Source organism: Semicossyphus pulcher, unplaced genomic scaffold (assembly GCF_022749685.1).
Source record: "Semicossyphus pulcher isolate SPU_LCO1_2020_fin unplaced genomic scaffold, fSemPul1.0.p SCAF_10, whole genome shotgun sequence".
NCBI classification, from domain to species: domain Eukaryota; kingdom Metazoa; phylum Chordata; class Actinopteri; order Labriformes; family Labridae; genus Semicossyphus; species Semicossyphus pulcher.
In genome coordinates, this window is record NW_027211604.1 from 11190675 (window position 1) to 11211987 (window position 21313).

The window sequence follows — 21313 nt, forward strand, 5'->3', positions numbered from 1 at the left end:
AAATAATGCACTGCACATGTTGCCACATCCAGCGCAGCCAAAGTAACTTTAAATGTGTGGTGATGTAAATCATGTCACCATTTGTACCAAAGACAAGCACAAAGTATTTGGCATCATTGGATTGCCCTTTTACCTCCTTTTAAATACAATTTTAATGTCCAAACTTCTGATATTAACCCGAGTGAACGTGCGCCATTGTGCGCAAAAAGTGGCGCGCAAAGACCAAAATATTGAACTCACAGGACAACGCAGTCTGCCGCTCAGAAATATTTTTATTTAAGTATCAACATTTTTAAATAAATAAATATTTTTCAATTACACTGAAGATATAATTTCAGAGTGATCTCAGCAAAGTCTCTCCAGCTTTCCACATTTGAATCACAGTTCCATCCACATAGAAAGAATCTAAGCAGTATAGTCACCATGTATACAAAATACTGTCTCCCCCAAAATACTAATAAACAATGTTTCTATTGTTTTTTTTCTTTTTGTCGTTTGGGTTCTTCTTTACAAATATGCCTACCATACTCATGGGATTGGCAACAACAATTGGACCGTTTTCAGAAAAAAACTACATACAAAACGTACAACATGTATACAGCTATACAATAACTCAGGGCAATGCCCTGATTAAATATTCTCTTTCTATGTACAGACGACTGAACACAAGTGATCAGTCTTTTTTTGGCTGTTTTCAAAATCATGAGGACCAAACTCTTTCGGAGGGGAAGCAGGGGACAGAGTTCAGGGGGAGACGGACAGGTCCACGTCCTCCTTTTCGGACGAGGATGGAGAGATGGGCATGTCATCCTCCTCTTCCTCCGAGCACCTCGCGGTTGACAGGGACGAGCATTTGCAGTTATGTGATCCAGTCCTTTGGCCGCCGCTCTTGCCCTCCTTTTTGTGCTTCACTCTGCGGTTCTGGAACCAGATTTTCACCTGTTTCTCGGACAAGTTCAGGTACGTGGCGATCTCGATGCGCCTCAGTCTGGAGAGGTACATGTTGGAGGTGAACTCACGCTCCAGCTCCAAAAGTTGTGTGCTGGTGAAGGCCGTGCGCATGCGCTTGCTGCTCTGAAGTTTGCCGTTACTGTTTTCTGTGAAAATAAGAGAAATTGTGAGTTACTGTGGTATTATAAAAGCAGGTGAAATGTGTATTTGTGCGCTCGCTTAAATGTAAACTCAGCCTGTACTCACCGATGGAGATGCAGTGGAACTGTCGCGGGTCTGGGACTGAGTACGCAGCCTGGTAAATCCCCGGTGCGTGGCTGAGGTTGACGCTGTTGGATGAAGTGTGTTGCCTGGACAGAGCTGAGTGACAGTACTGCGTGCTGAAGGGAGGAAAAGACGCCTTGAGGAGCGGAAGAGTCGGTGGAGACGGGTGGAGCTGGGACGCGGTCATGCAGAGCGGACAGAAGCACAGCAGCCCGGCTTTCCTGGAGTGGCACGAGCCCGCCAGCCCATGCGGGTGGTGCGGTGAGTGCACAGCATACGGGAATAAAGGTGGGTTGTTCTCGTTCCCCTTGTCGTTGGCCTCCCGTAAAATCAAGGAATCCACGAGAAAAGACCTCGGCATGTTTGCAAACTTGTTGCTCAGTGTGGCTGAAGTTGAATCCGGCGCGTGGTGGTGTCAGTGTGCTCTCCTCGAGACTGTGGACAGCGAAGTGGTGCTGAAGGCGCAGCGCCGCTCCTTAAATAGCCGCCGTGGACTCGGTTCGGCCATGTGACGGTTACGCTGTAAGCGGCCAAGAGCTCTCAATAGGGTTTTGTGCCTTTCTCTCGGCATTCCCACTGCACGCTTCCCCATTATTTCACTTGTTAACTAAATGAACTGCATAATGTAGTCTATTCTTGTCAGCCCCACCCACGCCGCAAGAGGCGGCACTGCCCATTCTCCCTTTTATCATCACTCTCATTTTATCATAGAGCAGAGCGTAAATGTGCGCGAGAAAACCTTTCTGTCACATTCAGAAAGCCAGAGTATGTATTCAAGTTTTGTTTCAGATATTAAGGAGCCTATTAGGTATGTAGTAGTATATAGTCTTAACTGTGTCTGTATAACCAGCGAGAAGAAGAAACAGTGGTAAAAAACTTTCAGAAATATTTAAAACTGTTAATCTACATTTATTATAAACTGCGTGTAAATCACAGAATAATGTAAAGTCGTTTTTTAAATCACAAATTAATTATGTCTGTAGGTTATTAAAGCTAATCAAATGTCATCATCTGCACGTGTGCATGTGTTTAATTTCTTAATTCTAATATTGTTTTCAGTATGTTCTGTAGTTGAGGTTAATTATTTGTGTGACAGGTCCTCTGCACTTGTGTGGCTACTTTACTGACAGTGTGGAGCGCATGAACGCAACAGCTGAATGTAAAGTTTATGCATATCCATTTTAAGGTTAATGTGTCATTTCTGGGCACAAAAAAGGGACAAGTCATTGCCTGAAGGCAGTGCTGTTAAAGAGCAGTGATTAATTCCTTTGCTCGGGCCCCTGCCGAGTCGGGGGAAAGAATATGTAAAAATAACCAGGTTTTCACTCTGCGGCCCTTATTGAATGTCATTGTGGAGGGTTTTCAATGAGAGAGAAAGAGAGTCGAATTAAAGTGTGTGACAGCGGCGGATAGACGCAACAAAGGCGACTCTGTCATAGAGGAGCCCAATGCGCGGCGCGTGAAGCCCCCGCCTCGCGCTCTGATTGAATTAAGTAATAGGAAAACATTTTCTTTCACTTTAAGGCACTCTGAACAAGACCTTCAAAGGGACGGACCCGTAATGTGTGAGTAAATAGTGGAATGTGGTTTCTCTCTTTATCTCACTTAATTTTCTTCTGTCTGAAGAGGCAAACAAAAAATAATCTGTTTAAATTAAGGAAAATATGACATCATAAATACACGTTTGTTAAGCTAATGCTAAGCTAGTCCAAACAAAGTTACTGCGTAGCTTCCTCTTAACTGTGTTTGCTTTATTATTCTTACTCTCTGTGTGTTATTTGGGGATGGCTTGTTTAATTTCTGCTCTTTTGTCGCCTGTTTAGGTTTAAGTCATCTGCTTTTAGGCATTGCATCCCATAATAGTCACGTCCAAAACGGGCTCTTAAACTCCACAACATATACCACATGACGGTGTGACGCTATCTGTTTTCTCCTCATAAAAGAGGCCTAATGTGCTCAGCTTCACACCGCTAATCTTCCATAAAGGCCAGACCTGTAATTAGCCCGCGCCATTAAAGTAGATACAAATTAGGAGCAGTTAAACCCTTTAACGAGACAAAATTTCCGTCCGAATGACTGTTACATCTGCGAGGGCCATTTTCATTTGATGCATTAGTCTGTCCTTTCATTTCCTGCCAGGAATTAGCCATTAACTAGTCTGTCAATCTTGTGTGTATTCTCTAAAACCTGTAAAAACAAATCTATCGCTTTTATTTCGATTCTTAAAGAGGTAATAATTTAATGACATGTTTTCTTTATACGTTAAAAACGGCTTTCATTGTCATGAAGAGTTGCCAGCTCGAGCGCCAAAGCCTAAAATAAAACGTGTAATCTTTTTCAGCTCTGGCCTTAAACGCTGCAGATTTGACTTGTGTCTCGAACGCAGCTTTTTACAGCGGCAGATAGCCGGCATGCTGTGGGCAGATTGATGTATTGCTCAACATAAAGATGTTATCAAAGGCCCTAATTTTCGAATTATGTACAGCAGTCACCCCGTGGATAGGAATAGAGGTTTCATGGGTCGTCACGCAGGGAGGCTCATCCTAATTTGCAATCCCAACTGGAGACTGACAAATAGTTTTGACCTCCCTCTGGAGGCGCGGGCCAGAAGTGCAAAGAATCTCATTCTCCATAATCACTTGTTACTGAGATAAATAATGGAGGGAAATAGCCCACTCACATTACAACAACTCTATTACAGTTTTTTGGACTCCTCTCAAGCTCAAAAAATATACATTTATAGCCTCTTATGATAAGGTTCATGCATCATCACATCTGTGTTTTTCCCCTCACAGACACATTCAGCGTGTGTTCAGCATACAGCTGTGAGTGAGCAAAGCTTCTTAGCGTTTATGTTTGATAGGGGGGAAAGCAATGCCCCTGAAATAGTAAATTATTTATAAGATATTAAGTTGGAACAATTGCCATCACTCAAGTTCATCCCTGATGATAACACTGACCAGTGCCTGCTGTGCCGTTGCAGAAGCACATTTTCAGGGGCTTTTACGCAATTATACCCAAAGATCTCGTGCCTGATGACATAAAGAGAGCAGTCTGTTTATGGAGATGTAGTCAATATCTCCTTTTCTTTTTGGTATGAATAATTCATAGTTTAAGACACTATCCCCCCGCACTTAATATGTACACACACTTAAACACCCACACATCTCTAATACAAATGATGGTTTTAGCTGACAGTGTAACAGGATTTAAGGTCCCAGTGGGGTTTGGCCGGGCCGCGGATGGGCGCTGTGACTGTCGACGTGACACAGAGGGCCGGCTGCCCCTCCTAATCTCCCCCTGAGGCAACATCACAGACCGCAGATCCTGCTGCACCTCTATGGACACACAAAGGCCTGATTATCATTCATATGCTCGCCACAAACACCAGTCCAATAGATAACAGATGACACATAAGTACCAGCTGAATGGTGCAATATGTTGAGGCTGCTGGAGTCTAATGAATCCTTAAATCAGGATCTTTGTCAGGCAGGCTGACAAAGAGATGCAGGCAGTTGAGGGTCCATAATGTGACAGATATAAGGCTCTACAGGTGAACGTGGACTCGAGTGAACCAGAGGAATCTAATTAATAAACTTTTACTTTATAAATAAAAGGAGTTTAAGAGCTTGTTTGTGTTTTATCCGGCTGAACAGGCAGATAATATCTACAAAGTGGAGGCGTTCCAGTGATTATTTTGGGATGAGGAGACATTTAAGAGATCGTTTCAAGATGATAATTATATCAAAGTACTGCTTAACTCAGCATGGCCTCACAATTAAAGCGATCAAATAGCCTTTTCACTTTACCTTAAGTTACAAGCAACACTAAAGTGACGATTTTCAACACACAAGAAATAAATGTAAAGCCTCTTCAAATATGTATTGCATTAGTAAATGTGTTTTTTATTGGCTGAATGAATGTTGTCACAAAGTTTCAATCATGATTCTCTTCAAGTGTTTGACTTAATATGCAAATACAGGCCTGGAGTGGGATTTGTTACAGTGTTGGTTAATCTGTGGTTGATTCCTCTCTCTGTTGAAATAAACTGCAGTTCGGTTAAAAGCACAGAGCCTCACCGAGGCACCTCTATGGACTTTTTTTGTAGTCCAAATTATACTACCACAAACAGTTACTTATTCTGTAACAGGCAGGGATGGAAGAAAGACTCTTTAATGTAGGTGAAAGTAAACATATCAAAATGTAGAAATACTGTGTTCCAAGTAACTGCATTCAAACTGTATTTATGTAGAAGTACAACAATCTATAATCAGAATATATCTGAATGAATTATGCAGAAAGGCCCATTTAAGATTGACATATATTATCTCATTAAATTATTGTCAAAAAAATATGAATGCTTTATCTATTGATACATAATTATTGATGCATTCATATGTTCATTATAGTATTGATGATTTTTTTGTGTGACCTTGCAGTTTGTAAAGGTCCATTTTAACCAATAACACACCATCATTTGTTTCTTTATTGTGATGATATCTTTAATTTGAATCTGTAAAGTAATAGTGACTAAAGGTAAATTAAGTACAGTACAATATTTTGGTCTGAATTGTATAAATGTACGTATGAAATAGGATTATAAAAAAACAAGTATCTTAAATCTGTACTGGAGTAAAGGTACTTAGTGACTTTCCACCTCTGGTAACAGATGTGCATACAAAACCTAAAGTTTTTACTTGTTGAATTTGGTTAAATGCCTTAGATTAATCAGACTTTTTGACACCGTGATTGAAATCATTTTAATTTCAATTTGTTGGCTTTTAAGCAAATATTGAAAGGAACAAGAGTGACTTTCTTTCAAAACTACAAAAGTAAGAGTGAGTTTTGTCTCTCTGGGACATCATTTATTTTTTGACAACTCCTAAGAATTCTCAGAGGATTGCCATTTTTAGATGCGTTCAAGATTTGTGTCTTTGACTCAATGTATCTACTTCAGTCCAGTCAATGAATTGTGATGAGAAAAGTAGAGGAACAAATATAATGACCAGTTAATGATTGATGAGTTTTAGAATATTAAGTGTATTGGAGGTTTTCTTTTTAAATGTCATACTGTACAGGTAAGGTACAGAGCGTCCTCTGCCTCTTCCTCCAAGTGTTGGCCTATAATTCAAAGAAAAGAAACAAGATGTCACAAAGAGAACACCATTAATAATACAAAACAGAGCCACCTGATGCCAACCTCTAAATAATAGTGACCTGTGCAAAACAATTTTCATCCATACAAGTTTGACGTTAGTGCTACAGGATACATACATGACAAACACTGAGCCAGTGTGTTGTTCTCTGCTGTCTCAGTTTCTTGCTTATATATTCCCAAAATGTAATTTGTATTATTACTTCTGCTGAGAATGTTACTTACATTACATTCACACTTAGCACACACATGCACTCACTCCCTATGAAAGACCAGAGGCCAGGCCGCACACTGAAACATCTCTGCGTGAGAGAATATGACAAATGACGGATCACACGTCATGCTGACACAAGTCTGAGCTACGGTCCATTGAGACGCTTCGTAAAAATCTCCTAGCAACCCCAATCATGGAGGTCCGTCAGAGAGAGTCAGTGAGAAGACAAAAGTCTCTTCTGAATTCAACTGTGTTTTAAATAAATCATACATCCATATAAACACATTAATTTAGTTCAAATTATTGTACTTAAATTTTGTGTTTCAAATGCAAAACTAACAAGCATGGAAAACATCTCAAGCATGAGCTAAAGAGCACATACAAAATGTACTGACCGCATAAAAACATAGGCCTTCATTTTAAATGTGCACATTATAACAGTATTTCTAAACAGGAGAAATTACTTACAGTAATCATCAAAATGTGAGCAGTGATGTAACTGAAATGTTCATTCAGATGCTTTTGTGTTTCTTCTGATTTCTCCCCTGATGGTGAATCTGAATTTCAGCCTCAGTCTGCCGTGTGGAGCCTCTCTGATGTGTTTGAGTCCAGGTCAAGTGCTGCTGCTGGGTGCGTCCTCACAGCTATGGCTGCCTCTACACAGCCGCTCACAGTGACAGCCTCAGCACCGACAGTCTCAGTGAGGCTGACGGTGCTGAAAGCTACAGCTAAACAAATAAATGAGGTAGAGCCATTAGTTTCATTAGTATTATTTTGGTATTGAAAGTTTTTCCTTTCACTAGTTCAGGGTCTCCAACCTTTTTTCATCTGAAAGCTACTTTGAAAAAATAAAAGTGGCCAAGAGCTACTTGCATTACATCGCTGTAATTGCTGGTGGCGCCCCATGTTGATTCTATTGTCGACTGAAACGTTGGGACCACAGATGAGGCCCACACGCTTGTCCTTCACATTCGTGAATAAAAACTTGCTTTCCCACTCTCCGTGGAAATTGTATATTTTCTGCTTTTTCTTGTCGTGGGCACCTTCATTGTCCATCATAAATGTGGCTTAACAGGCACCGAACTCTTCACTGTATCTCAAGCATACAGCATAACTGACCCAACCTGTCGATGGAGGATGCTACATTGCTGTGATTGGTTAGGTTCAGACGTCGACAAACTTGCCAGGAGCATCACTGTTTTTTATTGACAACTGACAGGCCTATCCTGTTCCTAGACGTCAGTGTATTTGATTGAATTAAAGTGTATTAAATATTGTTATTTTTGTCTGATTTTTTGTACAGAGTCTGTGACCCTCTTGCTAAAATCCAGGCCGTAAGCTACCTGTTAGAGACCCCTGCACTAGTTATAAGAAGATAACCGATAAGCTAATGTAGCAGAGTAATAAATGTCTGGAGCTGCGGTGCAGGTCTAATAATTATGAGGTTCAGTTGTTCTTTCACCTGATATTCACAGTTTTCTGGTCTGTGCTATAGCTGCTCATCTCCTGGCCACAAAACCATAAAGTTTGAACTGCTAACAGCTACAGAATTAACTGCAATGTTTAAGTTGTGTTACAAATATATGTTGGCCTAAATTTCTCTGGCAGTTGTCAAAACTGAGAAACAACTTTAAAGACATAGATCATTTATAATGCGACAGGTTAAACAAGTGTATAATGAGACTTACCACACCAAAAATACGACCGAAAAAATGATAGAGGCCATTCAGGGCCAGCCGTGATATGTGATTTAAGTAACGTAACAAGCAAACTTGTTTTAGTAGAAGTTTTGGTGCTTAATCCTAATAAAATTAAGACTTTTTCACAACATTTACCACATGTTGTCTGATACTTACAAATAGGTATGAGGAGTTGTTTTAGCAATTTAGAAAATGCTCCTTTGGGCCCTGTTAAGTAGTAACTGGTAACTGGGCCTATATGAAAATAGAAAAAACAAACCACAGTGAGTGTACACCCAAAAACATGTTTAGACACCATCAACAATCAAATCAGACAAACACTGAAAGACCAAGACAATAATGTATATTGCCATCAAGGAGGTTTCCAGTGCTGTTTGTCATTAGGATGGCTGAAAAACCTCTGGCCTGATTTCATTGAACTTGATGGGAGGTTGACGCATGGTCCAAGGAATAACCTATATTTGAGTACATTTGAATCCAACTCACAAACAAGACCTTTTGGAGCAAATAAGAAACAAAGAAGAAATATTTGCAGCGTGGACTGTACATGTAGAGTAGTTACACAGATTGTCTTATGCCATAAATACTGAATGATTGGCCTTGGTGGAAGTGTGTGCTCTCCAAGTCTTGTCTGCATCTGTTATTGCATGTAGAAATTGTGAACAACTTTTGATGCTGTAAAAATGTATTTTTAAATACAATTAGTTTTTTTAAAGGCCCTTAAAAAACTTTTTTTTTCTTATTTATTAGATTGTCTTCCACTTTTTCCTACTAAAAGCAGTTTCATCTGGATGTAACCTTTACACCTATTTACCTTCTCACATGTTTTTCACTGGTCATGTCCTTTTGGCATTCTCTTTTTACCATTTGTGATTAATTTCACATAATCACAGTGCAATGCAAATTAACTTATTGGAAGTTTCACTAATTTCTCTTTCAGGCCTCAGCAGAACGCTTGCTGTGGGCCTGGCTTGTGTTTGACAAGAATAAATGAGAAATAGATGCTAAGCTGACAGTCTGGCTTTCCTAATGAGCTCATTTACATCTAAATGTGACGATGTTATGGGAACTAAAATGGTAAAAAGTATGTCTTCTTTGAACTTTTTCAACTTCAGAAAAGGACAAGTAGTACAAAGCAGTGCCATTGGCCGACCAACGTCCTTCAAACAAACAGACAAAGCTTTTTTTTGCTAATGAATTTTCCGACTGTGTCTTCTGACAAGCAAGTTTCACAAATCTTAAATCTTTCCTCATGAATAAAAAATAATTGGAATTTTGGTTTTGGTCCAAAATATGGGTAGGCAAAAGTCCACAGAGCCATTAGAGGTCTAAATATCTTTGGATGATTTCAAATTCCCTTTTGATGTAAATCCATTGGTTCTGCCATAGATATGTCTCAAACTTCCCCTTTGACCCTATTCATATAAAAGCCTTGAAATGCTCTTCAAAAGGGTTTGTTACCCTGCGGAGGTCAGTAGGCTATTAAGTATGGCTGACTCACATTTTTCCAAATCAGCAGACTTTTGGCCGAGAAATAACAGGTCAAACCAATGAATTTAATGAACTCTCCCAGACACAATGAATGCCTCTTGCCATTTGAACCCCAATAAAGGGATATGGGCAGGTCAGCCAGCCCTTTCAAGGGGTTTGTACACAAATGTGACAGAATGCAGATGCTTCAGTGTCCGCGCTGACAAGTTGTTCAAAGTGCTGGGGATGTCAGCGATAGTGCCTTCATCCACACTGCCCTCTTTGTTCTCCATTTTGTGTCTGTTGCTCTTTCATGAACAGTCCCACAAGTACAAAAGCGAAAGAATGCAAAGCGTCTTTTTTGCGATGTTCTGTTTGCCTCATTTCTCTCCGCCGAATGTTGAGCTGCAGGCCAACAAGTAGGAGACTTTATTGTGGGGAAAACAAAGCCGAATTAAGGCGAAGAACAACTTCTGATGGTGAATCGCTACTCCTCCCTCCTTTTCACCGCTTTACTTTTCTGATCCTCCCCTCTTTCCCTCCCCTCATTCACTTTGCCCTTCATTCATTGTCACTTTCTCCTCTCTGAGGTTTCATTTTCAAAGCTCTGATGTTTCCAGTAGGTTTTCTCGGACGGTTAATTTAAACAATAACGGAGCAGAAAAAACAAAGAAAAATGGTCAATTTCTACATTTTTCTAGCTGTTTTTTTTTAAGTATCTACATTACGTTTGGTTCCTCCATGCGGCTGCCAAGTTGTTTTGTGCTTGGTTGAGAAAAAACATCTTTGAGCATATGGTATTTGTGTGTTCACTTAATTGAATCAATTGGAGGCCCATGGGAAACCACCAAGGGGGGTAAGGGTTAGGGAGGAGGGAGGTCAGAGAGTTAGACCAGCAGAGAGGGGGGGATAAACACTCCTAAAACAACTCATGTAAAGATAACTTACTAACTCTCAGCTCAGCACTTCATTATTTCTCACTCTCAGTGTGTTTGTCAAAACAACAGGATGAGGATGAGCTGCAGGAAAAGTCCTGAAGGAAGCAGCCTCTCAAAGCACTGCGATTCCTTTAACTTTATGGTTTTCTCATTAATGACCTCCTGCAGTTTGGCCCATTTCCTCTCCATTCATGTCACATTAGCCTCCTTTCAGGAGTCACCATTGTTTTGGGATTGTTTTCATTTTCTTAAGGATACAAATGTGTGAGTGTCAACACAAACGTCCTCACATTTAGGCACTTAAACTGAGACCGATGTTGTGTCATTCCTTCCATTTTTCTGCCACAAGATGTAGAGAAATCTACTGCTTCAGTAAGATGATCAAAAAACAAACTTAAAGTAAACTATGTGAAGTTTGTTTAAATGTTGAGTTAGGCTTCATTTCAAACATTTAACTGTACTGGACCCTCTAAAGGAAGAGTTGAGTCTGTTTCCTGGGTGAGAGCAACACTTTCAGTGCAATGAATGAGAAATTTAGCGTCATTTGCATAAGTAAGAGCGTACCCTCTCTATGATTTTCATAACCCAATATCCCCTTTTCTTCTCAATTTTCTATTGCAGGCATTGTGATTTGGAGTCGGCTTTTGTTTGATTTTCCCCCCACTTTGTGCTTGTTGCTTTTTACTCCCCCCCCACCCCATCCTAATGACCTCTGTGACGGCTTTTTACTCCGTCTCACGCGCTGCTTTTGACTAAACTGGGAATATATGGCTCAGTCTCAACTTTCTCTCAAGAGTTATGACGTAAGCAGTGTGAAAAAGAGGTTTAGGCTAATTCAGTGTCTATGTATGACCATATATGTGAGAGTCGGTGTGATGACGGGTCACTGCCCATCTCACGAGGTCTCTCAGTTTTCTGCAGATGCGCTCTATTCAGGAGGCGACACGCGGCGGGACGCTGCTGGGAGGTAGTTACTATTTCTCCATTACCATAGAAACTAACACACTGGCTTTCAGCTGGTCTAGGCCAGGGGTCCACTGACACCAACTTTCACACTGCTCTAAGTCCTGACAAAACCCCCAAATGGATCTCAAAACACTGAATAATGCCCATTTGTATGCTATGACACCAAAAATAAAGAGGCCTCTTTTTTGTGATTCTTTTATAATGAACACATAATGGGAAAAACTTTTTGGCACTGATGAGGAGTGAAGCAGTCACGTAAAGTTTACACGTTGTGATGGGAAAAATTTGAGCGACAGGTTAGATTCACTTGATGCTTGTCAAAGAGCAGTATCGGCTGGTATCGCTTTAAGCAGTTTGTAAAATCTACTCTCACAGATAAATGTTTAATAGACGCCAGAAAAATTAGTCTTTTCTCCAACCTTAGAAGAATATCATTAATCCTTCGTTGGACAAGTTTTATAAGAGAAGACGGATATCACTCTCGTGTGTATATATATATATATATGATAAATATAAAGCTGCAGCCAGCAGCTGGTTAGCTTAGGTTAGCATAGCAGGGTGAAGCTAACCTCGCTCTGTCTAAAGGTAATAAAACCACATACCAAGTTTTGCCGGACTACTATTTTATATCACTTACTTGGCAGAGCTGTACCAGCTGTTTCCTGCTGTTTCCAAGCTTTGTGCTAAGGGAAGCTAACTTGCTGATAGTGATAGCTAGTTATATACCATACAGACAATCTCTATGTCGATGTGTAGTTCTTCATTTACATCTTTGCTGTCTCTTGTAAAGTTATTGCAGCTGTACAAGTCTGATTCCAGACTGATGATGAGAGGAGCAGTAAAGTAAAAAATGTTTTAATGATGCCAAATACAACAGCAACAGGTCAGCAATATCTAAATCAATGTTTATCTCTTGTGCAGGTTGTAATCAGTTGGATATCTTTCATTGTTTAACCCTTCTTTCTCTTCACCCTCATTTGTTTTGCAACGGCACAACTAAGTGTTTTGAAGCCAGAAACGTTATTTCTCTCCGCCCCTGATGTATGATGTATATATTACATGGTATAAGTAATAATTGGGCATTGTGGAAGGTACAAGGTCAGAGTTCACCATTGATCCTCTCACCCCTGGCAGGTGCAGCTCACAGGAGTGAGAGGAGGCGGCCCCTCATCTCTCCCACCTCTTCACGCTGCTCAGCGAGAGAAAGGGAGGAGTGTAAATGAGTGCACTCCAGAAAGCCATCACCTGCTCCCTCCACCCTGAAATCCCCACTAACTCTGGCAGACAGAGATATCCTTCAACCCCGGCTCAAACTTCTCCACCTCTGATTAACGAGAGGAAAAGAGACACGGGCTGAGAGAGGAGGAGAGGGGAATTAAGAATGTTAACTGTTAGCATCCATGTGGTGATTTTGTAATTTCATCTGTTTTGTTGTTTGAGTATGAACGCATTCATCGGCAGCAAAATGTACATTTGTCATGCTTATAGAGGGAACTGAATTGGGCTGGAAGGAGCATTGAGTTTGTGCGCAGAGAGAGCCCAAGGGTGAGGTTGTGTATTGATGGGTGCCCCTCCCAGCTTCTCCCAGATTCCCCCTCTATTGTGGCTTTGAGTGAATGTATCCTCTTGCTAAGGGCACTGGAATGTGTCTTCTCAACTCGTGTGATGGATGGGGCCTTGTTTTGCACTCCTCCGCCCCTCCCTCTGAATCCCTCTTTCTCTCCCTCAGCCTTTGACTCTTTCATCACATCCTTTTATTTGGCACCAATAAAAGTCAGTGATTCTTCATCAGCCGTTGTGCAGATCTGAGGGCCGCTGTTATTTTTCATCAGGAGTGTGTCACACATCACCATTCAGCCCCTCCGTCACACAAATTCAGACACTGGCAAAGAGGCAGAAGCAGGTGGAGATACACCATCAATGAATTAGTCAAATGAGTCGCTGGCATATCCTTTAAATTTAATTTAAATACTGGGTTAATGTTGTTTGCTGGGTCTCTATTGCCGTTAATGCACAAGGGTGATATACTGGTTTAGCTTTAAGGAGTTGTAATAGAGCTTATGGTTAAAAGAAAATACTTTTTCTACTATTTCTACTTATTATAATGACAACACAAAAATAAAAAAACATTTAGTACATAAATAGAGAAAGAACAACGATAAATTGGAAAAGTTATTATTAAAAGGCACAAAATCCAAATATTTTCTGTGTAACAATTTTATCCAAAAGTATAAAACATTTTTACTCCTTTGGTAAATTGGTAGAGTAGTAACGTAACATCCTGAATACTTCAGACTACATATAGTCAACATGCAGATCTCTTTCTAAAACGTGTCGACCATGAAACATAACATCACCAGTTTGATTCCGGCCCAGGACATTTGTTGCACGTGTACTTTCAAATAAAGCTAAAAAATACTTAAAAAATGACAATAGTTTGTACTCCAGCCTGGTCAGAGTCACGGCCATAGACCACAGAAACGTGTAGAAAGTTAACCTTATCATTCTACACATTCCTCTTGTCCAACTAAATGATTTCACTTTGATCTTATAATCAGGATATTATTGAGAATCAATAAACCGTAGAATTGAACTGAATCAGCCCCTCTTTCATGCCACAGTTTAGTTTACACCTTTGTGGCTAAGTAGGGGAGGGAAATGCAGGCATGATACGATACACGATACGTGGTCCTCGATGACGATAATATCACGATACAGCGATTCTGCGATAGTTTATATATTGCAAGCGATCATATAATAATCACGATATCTGATTAACTTCTTCTTTGGCCAATTATTTCCGTTCACGTTACCCTCATTCATGTCATAAGCGCCACCGCGAGGAGTCGCGAAGTAGTGACGCGAAGAAGTGAGTCAAAATCACAGGGAAATCTGTTTAGAGCGCCATATATATGGAAATTAAAATATCGATATTTGACGCCAGTCTAATGATAATTGTAATGCGCCTGTCAGGACGGTGATTTATTGCCGTATTGATATTTTGTCCGACCCCTATGGCTAAGAGAACACAGACACCTCAGCCTAACTAAAACCAGTACAGGTACTCCTAAAGTTTTGCCATCATCTGTCACTACTGCTGTTATTACAATAATGTCTATCACTGCTGTTACTGTTACTGTTAGTGTTTTAATTCCTTTTCTACTATCTCTCCTCTATTATGTGTTTGTTTCCTTCTTTGCTGTTGTTTTCTTCTGTGTATGCTGTAAAGCACTTTAGACACTTTGCATGTCATGACAGAGCATAAGTTAGTTAAAATGATCTGTGTTCACATCCTTTTAAAACTTTTCCTCAGGTCATCTGAAGGGACCAGCCTGCAGTCAGAATAATAAGCTAAAGAAAACAAAGAGTAACTTAATGTCAGGTGCTTTTCTTATCCTAGTTATTTAATATTTTGCAACAACTTTATGCATCACCACCCAGTGCAGCACATTCTGTTCTTTTTCATGGTTCACTGCCTATAATGTTTGAGTTGAAGGGAGCACATTTTTAAAAGAAACCTCCACCCTATGTATTATATATCATTGTGTGTTTTCTAAAACCCTCATTGCCTTTATTTCCCTATGTTTCTCCTGTTTGCAGCCCCACGACTCCTCGCACTCAGACATCATTTCCCGTTGGTGTTCCTGTGGAAAGCAGGAGTGTCTCTATTTAAAAAGTATTATTTAAAAAGTATTATTCAACCGAGTGTTACATAAGAAGCTCCAAACAGGAGTCAGGCCTCGCAAATGAATCATCAGCTCAGTCATCATGTCAAACAATGATCCTCTGGCTCTCGCAGCACTTCATTTTACACAATGTAAAAAGACTCAAACACACCTAAATACAGGCAGGAGGATCACTTAGAGGAAGATTAACACATTTTACACTCAGCTTTATGTACCGACACAGAAATGTCAACATTAACAGCAGTAATATGCCGCTCTCTGCTGCTATGGGAAAACAACATTGATCGGGTTTGGGCCTTTAACTTTTTCAAACAAGTCTTATTAGTGATAAAATTATGATTTTGGAACCATTTATACAATCCTAACTTTACAGAATATTTACAGATTTGCAGACACATGGAATGACTCACCAGAATATGTTGAGTGAATCTGATTGACAACACAGTTCCAGTCTTGACTCCACACAAAAGATGAGCTACAGTAGAATAATAAAGGTAAAACTTAAAAGTCTTTGGTGAGCAGAATTATCCTTTAAAGTATCAAATGATTTAAACATCATGTGTATAAAAGCTCCAGATTGCTTACATGTCAATAATGCATCTCGTGACAAGTTTTAAAACTGTGTTGGAAAGCTGGGACGATATAGAGCATTCACACGTCCAGGTGAATCAATGTAGCTAACTGGTCCTTGTTCCCGGCCTTCTGCCGATGTGTTGGCAGCTTAAATACACCTTTAGTTGTTATCTAAGTTTTAAGTGTATCAAACTACGGGAGCTGCTGCAAGTGCAAAATGTACACACACAGCAAGATGAGAAAATGCAGTTTGATGTGAGAGAGGATGGTGTACATTTGTACAGTCAGGAGTAAACTGTACTTTAATGCATACTCATGTGTTCAAGTGGCTGACACTGCAGGTTAAATACAAAAACATCCCCTTCATAGTTCTTTTGAACATCCCTGATTAAACAGTAATGTTATGAGGAGATGGAGTTTGAAGTATTTGTGCTGCAAGTAAGTTGAAAAGTGTTTAGTCAAACACAAACACACAAAAAATACTTACATATTTCTTATCCATTTTTTTATAATAGGGAATGACATACTGATTGTGCGCAACCAATAGTTAGAATATCTAACTTTATTAGCATCTCCTTTTATCTCAACCAGCGCCCCCTGCAGGCTATTTAAAATCACAGTGGTCGACTCCCCAACTATCAGCACTACACAGCGAGCCGTGACATTCAGTGTAAGTGCCTCACTGTTTGCCTGGTATTTGATTTCTTTTAGATAAAATATAGATTTTTTTTCATTATGTCCACAAATGTAAAAGCATACGGAATCAGTCGAGGGAAGAATTACTTTTACGATCAGGAGAGCTTTTTTTTTTTTTTCAGGGGTTTTGGCTGTAATACAATTCATTCAAATCATCAGTTTAAGAGTTGGATTTTTGAGGAGAAAAAACTTCAACATCCAAACTCCAAAATATCAAAGTTTTTCAGTTTAACAAAAGTCTTCGACTCTTTAAGTTAATCATAGATTTTTTTTTTTAATGGGGAAAACCCTCTTTTTCCACAAATAAAATGATTCACCTCTCACATTTTCTAACTGCATCACTGAGTCCACGCTGACTTTTAAACACCCTTCAGCATGTACTGTTACCGGCACAATAGACTTGTTTTATTGTGTTGTTATCCTCCTCTTTGCTGACTGCTGGCAGTACGATGCAGGAAAAGCAGGAGAGATTGCTCATCTTGCCATCGCCGCTGCGGGCACAGAAGACATAAAGTGTGTGCACGAGTTCAGGATACGTGTTGCTGTTTTGTCACAGTGATGTTGGAGGGTCACATGGAGGCAGGGAGCCTTCAACAGAGGCAGATTTAGTGTCGCCTCCCTGCAGCTGCTGCCTCCAGCTGTAACCGTCTCTCTCCTCAAAGTTTTTTTTGCAGCTTTATTCAGATTTCGACAGTAAACAAATGATTCTGTGGGATAGGCTGGTAAAAATAAAGAAATAAGAAATCAACACATTTCATTTATCATCTCTTTAAAGTGTATTCATAGAATTAAAAAAAGCACAAGCATTTACTTAAATATTGATTTTTCTCTTCCTTCAATAGTTTTGGTTTTCTTCACGTTTTTACTTTTGTTTTATAATTTTCACTGTAACTGTTGTATGTTATTTATAATCATTATATATTATATTTTCATTATACAGAATTTTAAAAATGTCTCACCTAAAAAAAGAATGAGTTGTTTGTGTGTTTTTACCGAAATAAAGATAAATAAAAACATGATAAGAGAAATGATATAATATACATTTGGATTACATTTATATTTGAATAATTAATCATTGGTCTCCTGTTTATTATTTTCAGTTATTGACATTTTTCAATACACATTTAAAGAAAACTAAATGATTACAAAACATACATTTTGAAAACTGATTTAAATATTTGGAAATGTTTTATTTAAAAAAAATGTGAATACATTATTTTTTAAAGATTATCCTTCATTTTGTCTAAGCATGGTTGATGGGTTGTGAGCATTTAATGTACATTGTAAGATATTTATGTGGAAAAAATACCTTCCTAGGCACAGTCTCTTGTGCATAAACTATATTTTCACTTATATTTAAGTTGTTTTTTGTGTTTCTCAAATTTTGTACTGTATTTTTGGAGCTAACTGGCACTATAATTTCCTTCGGGATCAATAAAGTTCTATCTTATCTTAAATAAATTACATAAGAGTAATTTAAATGTGTGTGGTATAAAATAAAGAATTAATTTAAATGTAATGACCTCTGTAGTTGATCCTCTGGTGATCAAAATAATAAAACGGGGCTGCTTTTTATTTAAAATGTTGTCATCTACAGCTTACAGTGACGGTGAATTGTAATTTGAAAGTCTCCTGATCCCTCAAACTGAAATGAGATTTCATGTTTAACAGACGCGGCATTGTTTAGGAGCCGCGCTGATAACAGTCGTTTCTTACAGATGTTTTAAATGATGTGTTTATGTGTGCGTGTGTTGAGGCAGAAGTCTAATGTGCATGTTTTTAATCAGTCCTGGTATAACCTCTTGAAGCACAGAAAAACGGCAGAGGCATTAAAAACATAAAAGGGAAAAAGGGCAGTAATGAATTTAGAGGAAAATGGACATTAATGGTATTAGCATTACTCATGTTCCATATAACAAATTATTGGAAATTTGACAAGCACACCAAATTATCTCCTCATGCCTGACGGGAGTGTGGTGAAGTCCTCTCTACCTGCTGAGGAAAGACAATTTCTGCTCATTTTACTATTTTTAACAATAGAACCAACCCATTAAGACAAATTAATGTCATTATCAAGTCTCTATGAAAATGACAAATACCACCGTTTCGAGCAGCTTTAGAGGCTATTGACAATAATGAAATTCGCTGTACAGGTACTGAAAAGAAACACTCCAAGTAATTATTTTCTAGTAGCTTGTTTGTCTGCCATCCGTTCATTTGCTTTCAGCTCAATTATCTGACTCTGTGAGCATGTGGAGGCGCATAGTGCTCTGCGGCCCACAGAGCGAGGGCCCTAATTGGGCAATTACCGTTCTGTTTCGGGGCTTTTAGCTCCAGTGGAGAGTGGAGGGAGACCGCGGTGTGTAAAACCATGAGGACCTTACATGCACAAAACCACACATATACACTGTTTAAACAAAAACAAAACCCCACGTCCTCCATACACATACCGCACAGACGTATACGCTGCAGCTTTAGTGCAGCTCGTGCAACAAACAGTAAAAACATGAAAAGTGACGGGAGCCACAGGCCACAACACGCTCCTTTCAGCAGAGACGCATAATGCAGCTGCAACACTGAATTATGTGCAACTTTTCAAACATGTGATTATGTCACGCTGCCTGCTACGCTCGCTCATGTACATATGCATTCTTCCATGTTTCCCTTTAAACAACAGCTCATCTGAGTAACCAGCAGCTATAAATAGCAGAGAGTGCTTACTGCTGCTGCGTTTTAGGAGGGGGGTGGGCTGAGGTAGCGGGGTTGCAGTTACAGAGACTGCAGGGTCAACAGTAGGTACCACTTAAAAGTGTTGTGCATCATCAGAAAGCTGGAAACTACAGGATTCATTTCAGGGCTCAACAATCAGGTTGCAGCAATGCTTTTGCTATTTGAAGTCATTTAAACTGGAGGAAAGGAGTTAAATAAGTTTGTGATGGATTCCTCTGTCACCACGGCAGTCCGACACAACTTTATCGACATCAACGCATGGACAGACAAGTAACTGGAAAACAAAAAAATGCAGGCCCTTCCATACATGAGTACGAGGAGTCACTGAATGGTTTGATGAGCAAATAAATTATAGAATAATATGTTATAGCTGACACCATCAAGAGATCAAAAAACAGAGAGGTAAAGAGGTATCAGCCGGATATTTGACCTCTGAATCTCTGCCCACACCACCGATTATATTACAATAGGTTTGGTGTGCGTCTTTGCGTCTAGGTCACATTGGTAGAAACTTGTCAGTTACAAGGTCGCCACTCCCTGCTTTATACTTTTTTACTCTAAAAGGGACCATAGTTAACAAAAAGCTGTATTGAAAAGACTATAAATCTATAAACTCTTTATGAAAATTTTTACCCGAGCAATAAATCAACTTAACAGTTGGAACATTTTGTCATAGACCTCTATACAATCCAACTCCTTTTTGGGAACCAGTGGAGTCGCTCCCTGCTACATAAAAAGCCAGAAAAATAAGGGTTGACACAACTGCAAAAGTTGTATCATCTAACAAAAGTAACAATATTTAATATGTATTTTCTTTGATTAAAGTTATAATCTCGAAGATCTCACTGTTGTTCTCTTTGGCGGCACCTATGGCAATAAATGGTAACTGCGGGAGCACACGTCCCAGATATCCAGACAGTGTCGCATGTGTGACGTCCACGGTTGGCTCCGGTTGTAACTCTTGATTTTCCTCACTGATGGTCGCATTCCTTTTTAGACTGTTTGCCTTCATCTGAAGTTGTATCTGTATCCATCTTTTCTTTGTTTGTTCAGCCATAGTAGATTACTGTTTACTCGCAACACTTGCAGAGAGCGAAAAAGCAGCCGCTTAGCTCCGCCTACCCTCTCTGGCAGATCAACCACTGCTAGGTGATGGAAAACGCGTCACTAACTGGGCGCAGCTTGTAATTTTTCCGCAAAAGTCGCACCACACACCCAGTCCATAATAATACTATATACTGCAAATGCAAAGGCTTTCATCAGTGGGCCATAGGCTCAATCACCATTGTGTTACTGCATTCAGCGATAGATAGTGACTTAACAGACATTTATTTACATGAAAATCTTTGAGACTATTACTTTAAAGTAAAGAATGTTGAGGTAACTACTCCTCATCCATAATGACAGGAAATGACGTCTACAGGATTCATACGGCTACAATATCCGACTGAACACTGAGGTGAAACAAAACGTTTATACAGTCTGACGATCAGGTCACCAAATATTTTTTGAATTAGCATTTCTCCTCCTGAGCTGATTTGGAAAAACAATTGAACGGACCTTGATTTGAGGTATGCAGTGGGATATTATCATATAAAACTACATTCTGGTGCTGGCTGGCTTCATGCACTGACTTGTCTCCTCTGTTTATTCAGATGTTGTCACAGCCACACTGTGGAAATGTGCAAAAACAGCAGCAAATTGTAGACTTTAAACCTGTGAAACAAAAGTTAGCACCCCAACCCCCCTTATCTCCCCATCTCGCCCTCCTCCTCCTCACTAATTTTCATATTATCCCTGCGCTGTGTGCTCTCCCCCTCACTTTAGCATTCTGTCACGCGCTCCCTGGATCATGTAGCTTGTGTTAATTAAACCCTCTTTCAGATCATTTTCTTGCTCAAGTGGCCTCAGTGCAGCACCCATTAGGCAGAAAGCTCTGTTATCTGAATTTCCAAATGTAGCTCAACATT

At 39.7% G+C, this 21313-nt stretch overlaps 1 protein-coding gene across 1 annotated transcript; it reads right to left on the reverse strand.

The window, feature by feature from the left end:
• Positions 1–655: 655 nt before the first annotated feature.
• gsx1 (GS homeobox 1) lies at positions 656–1576 on the reverse strand. The gene is made up of 2 exons (XM_069677104.1): positions 1198–1576; positions 656–1097 (listed from the first exon to the last, which is right to left on the reverse strand). Exons 1-2 carry the CDS (start codon positions 1574–1576, stop codon positions 745–747), a joined length of 732 nt encoding a protein of 243 aa, XP_069533205.1. The 3' UTR covers positions 656–744.
• Between the last annotated feature and the right edge of the window lie 19737 nt (positions 1577–21313).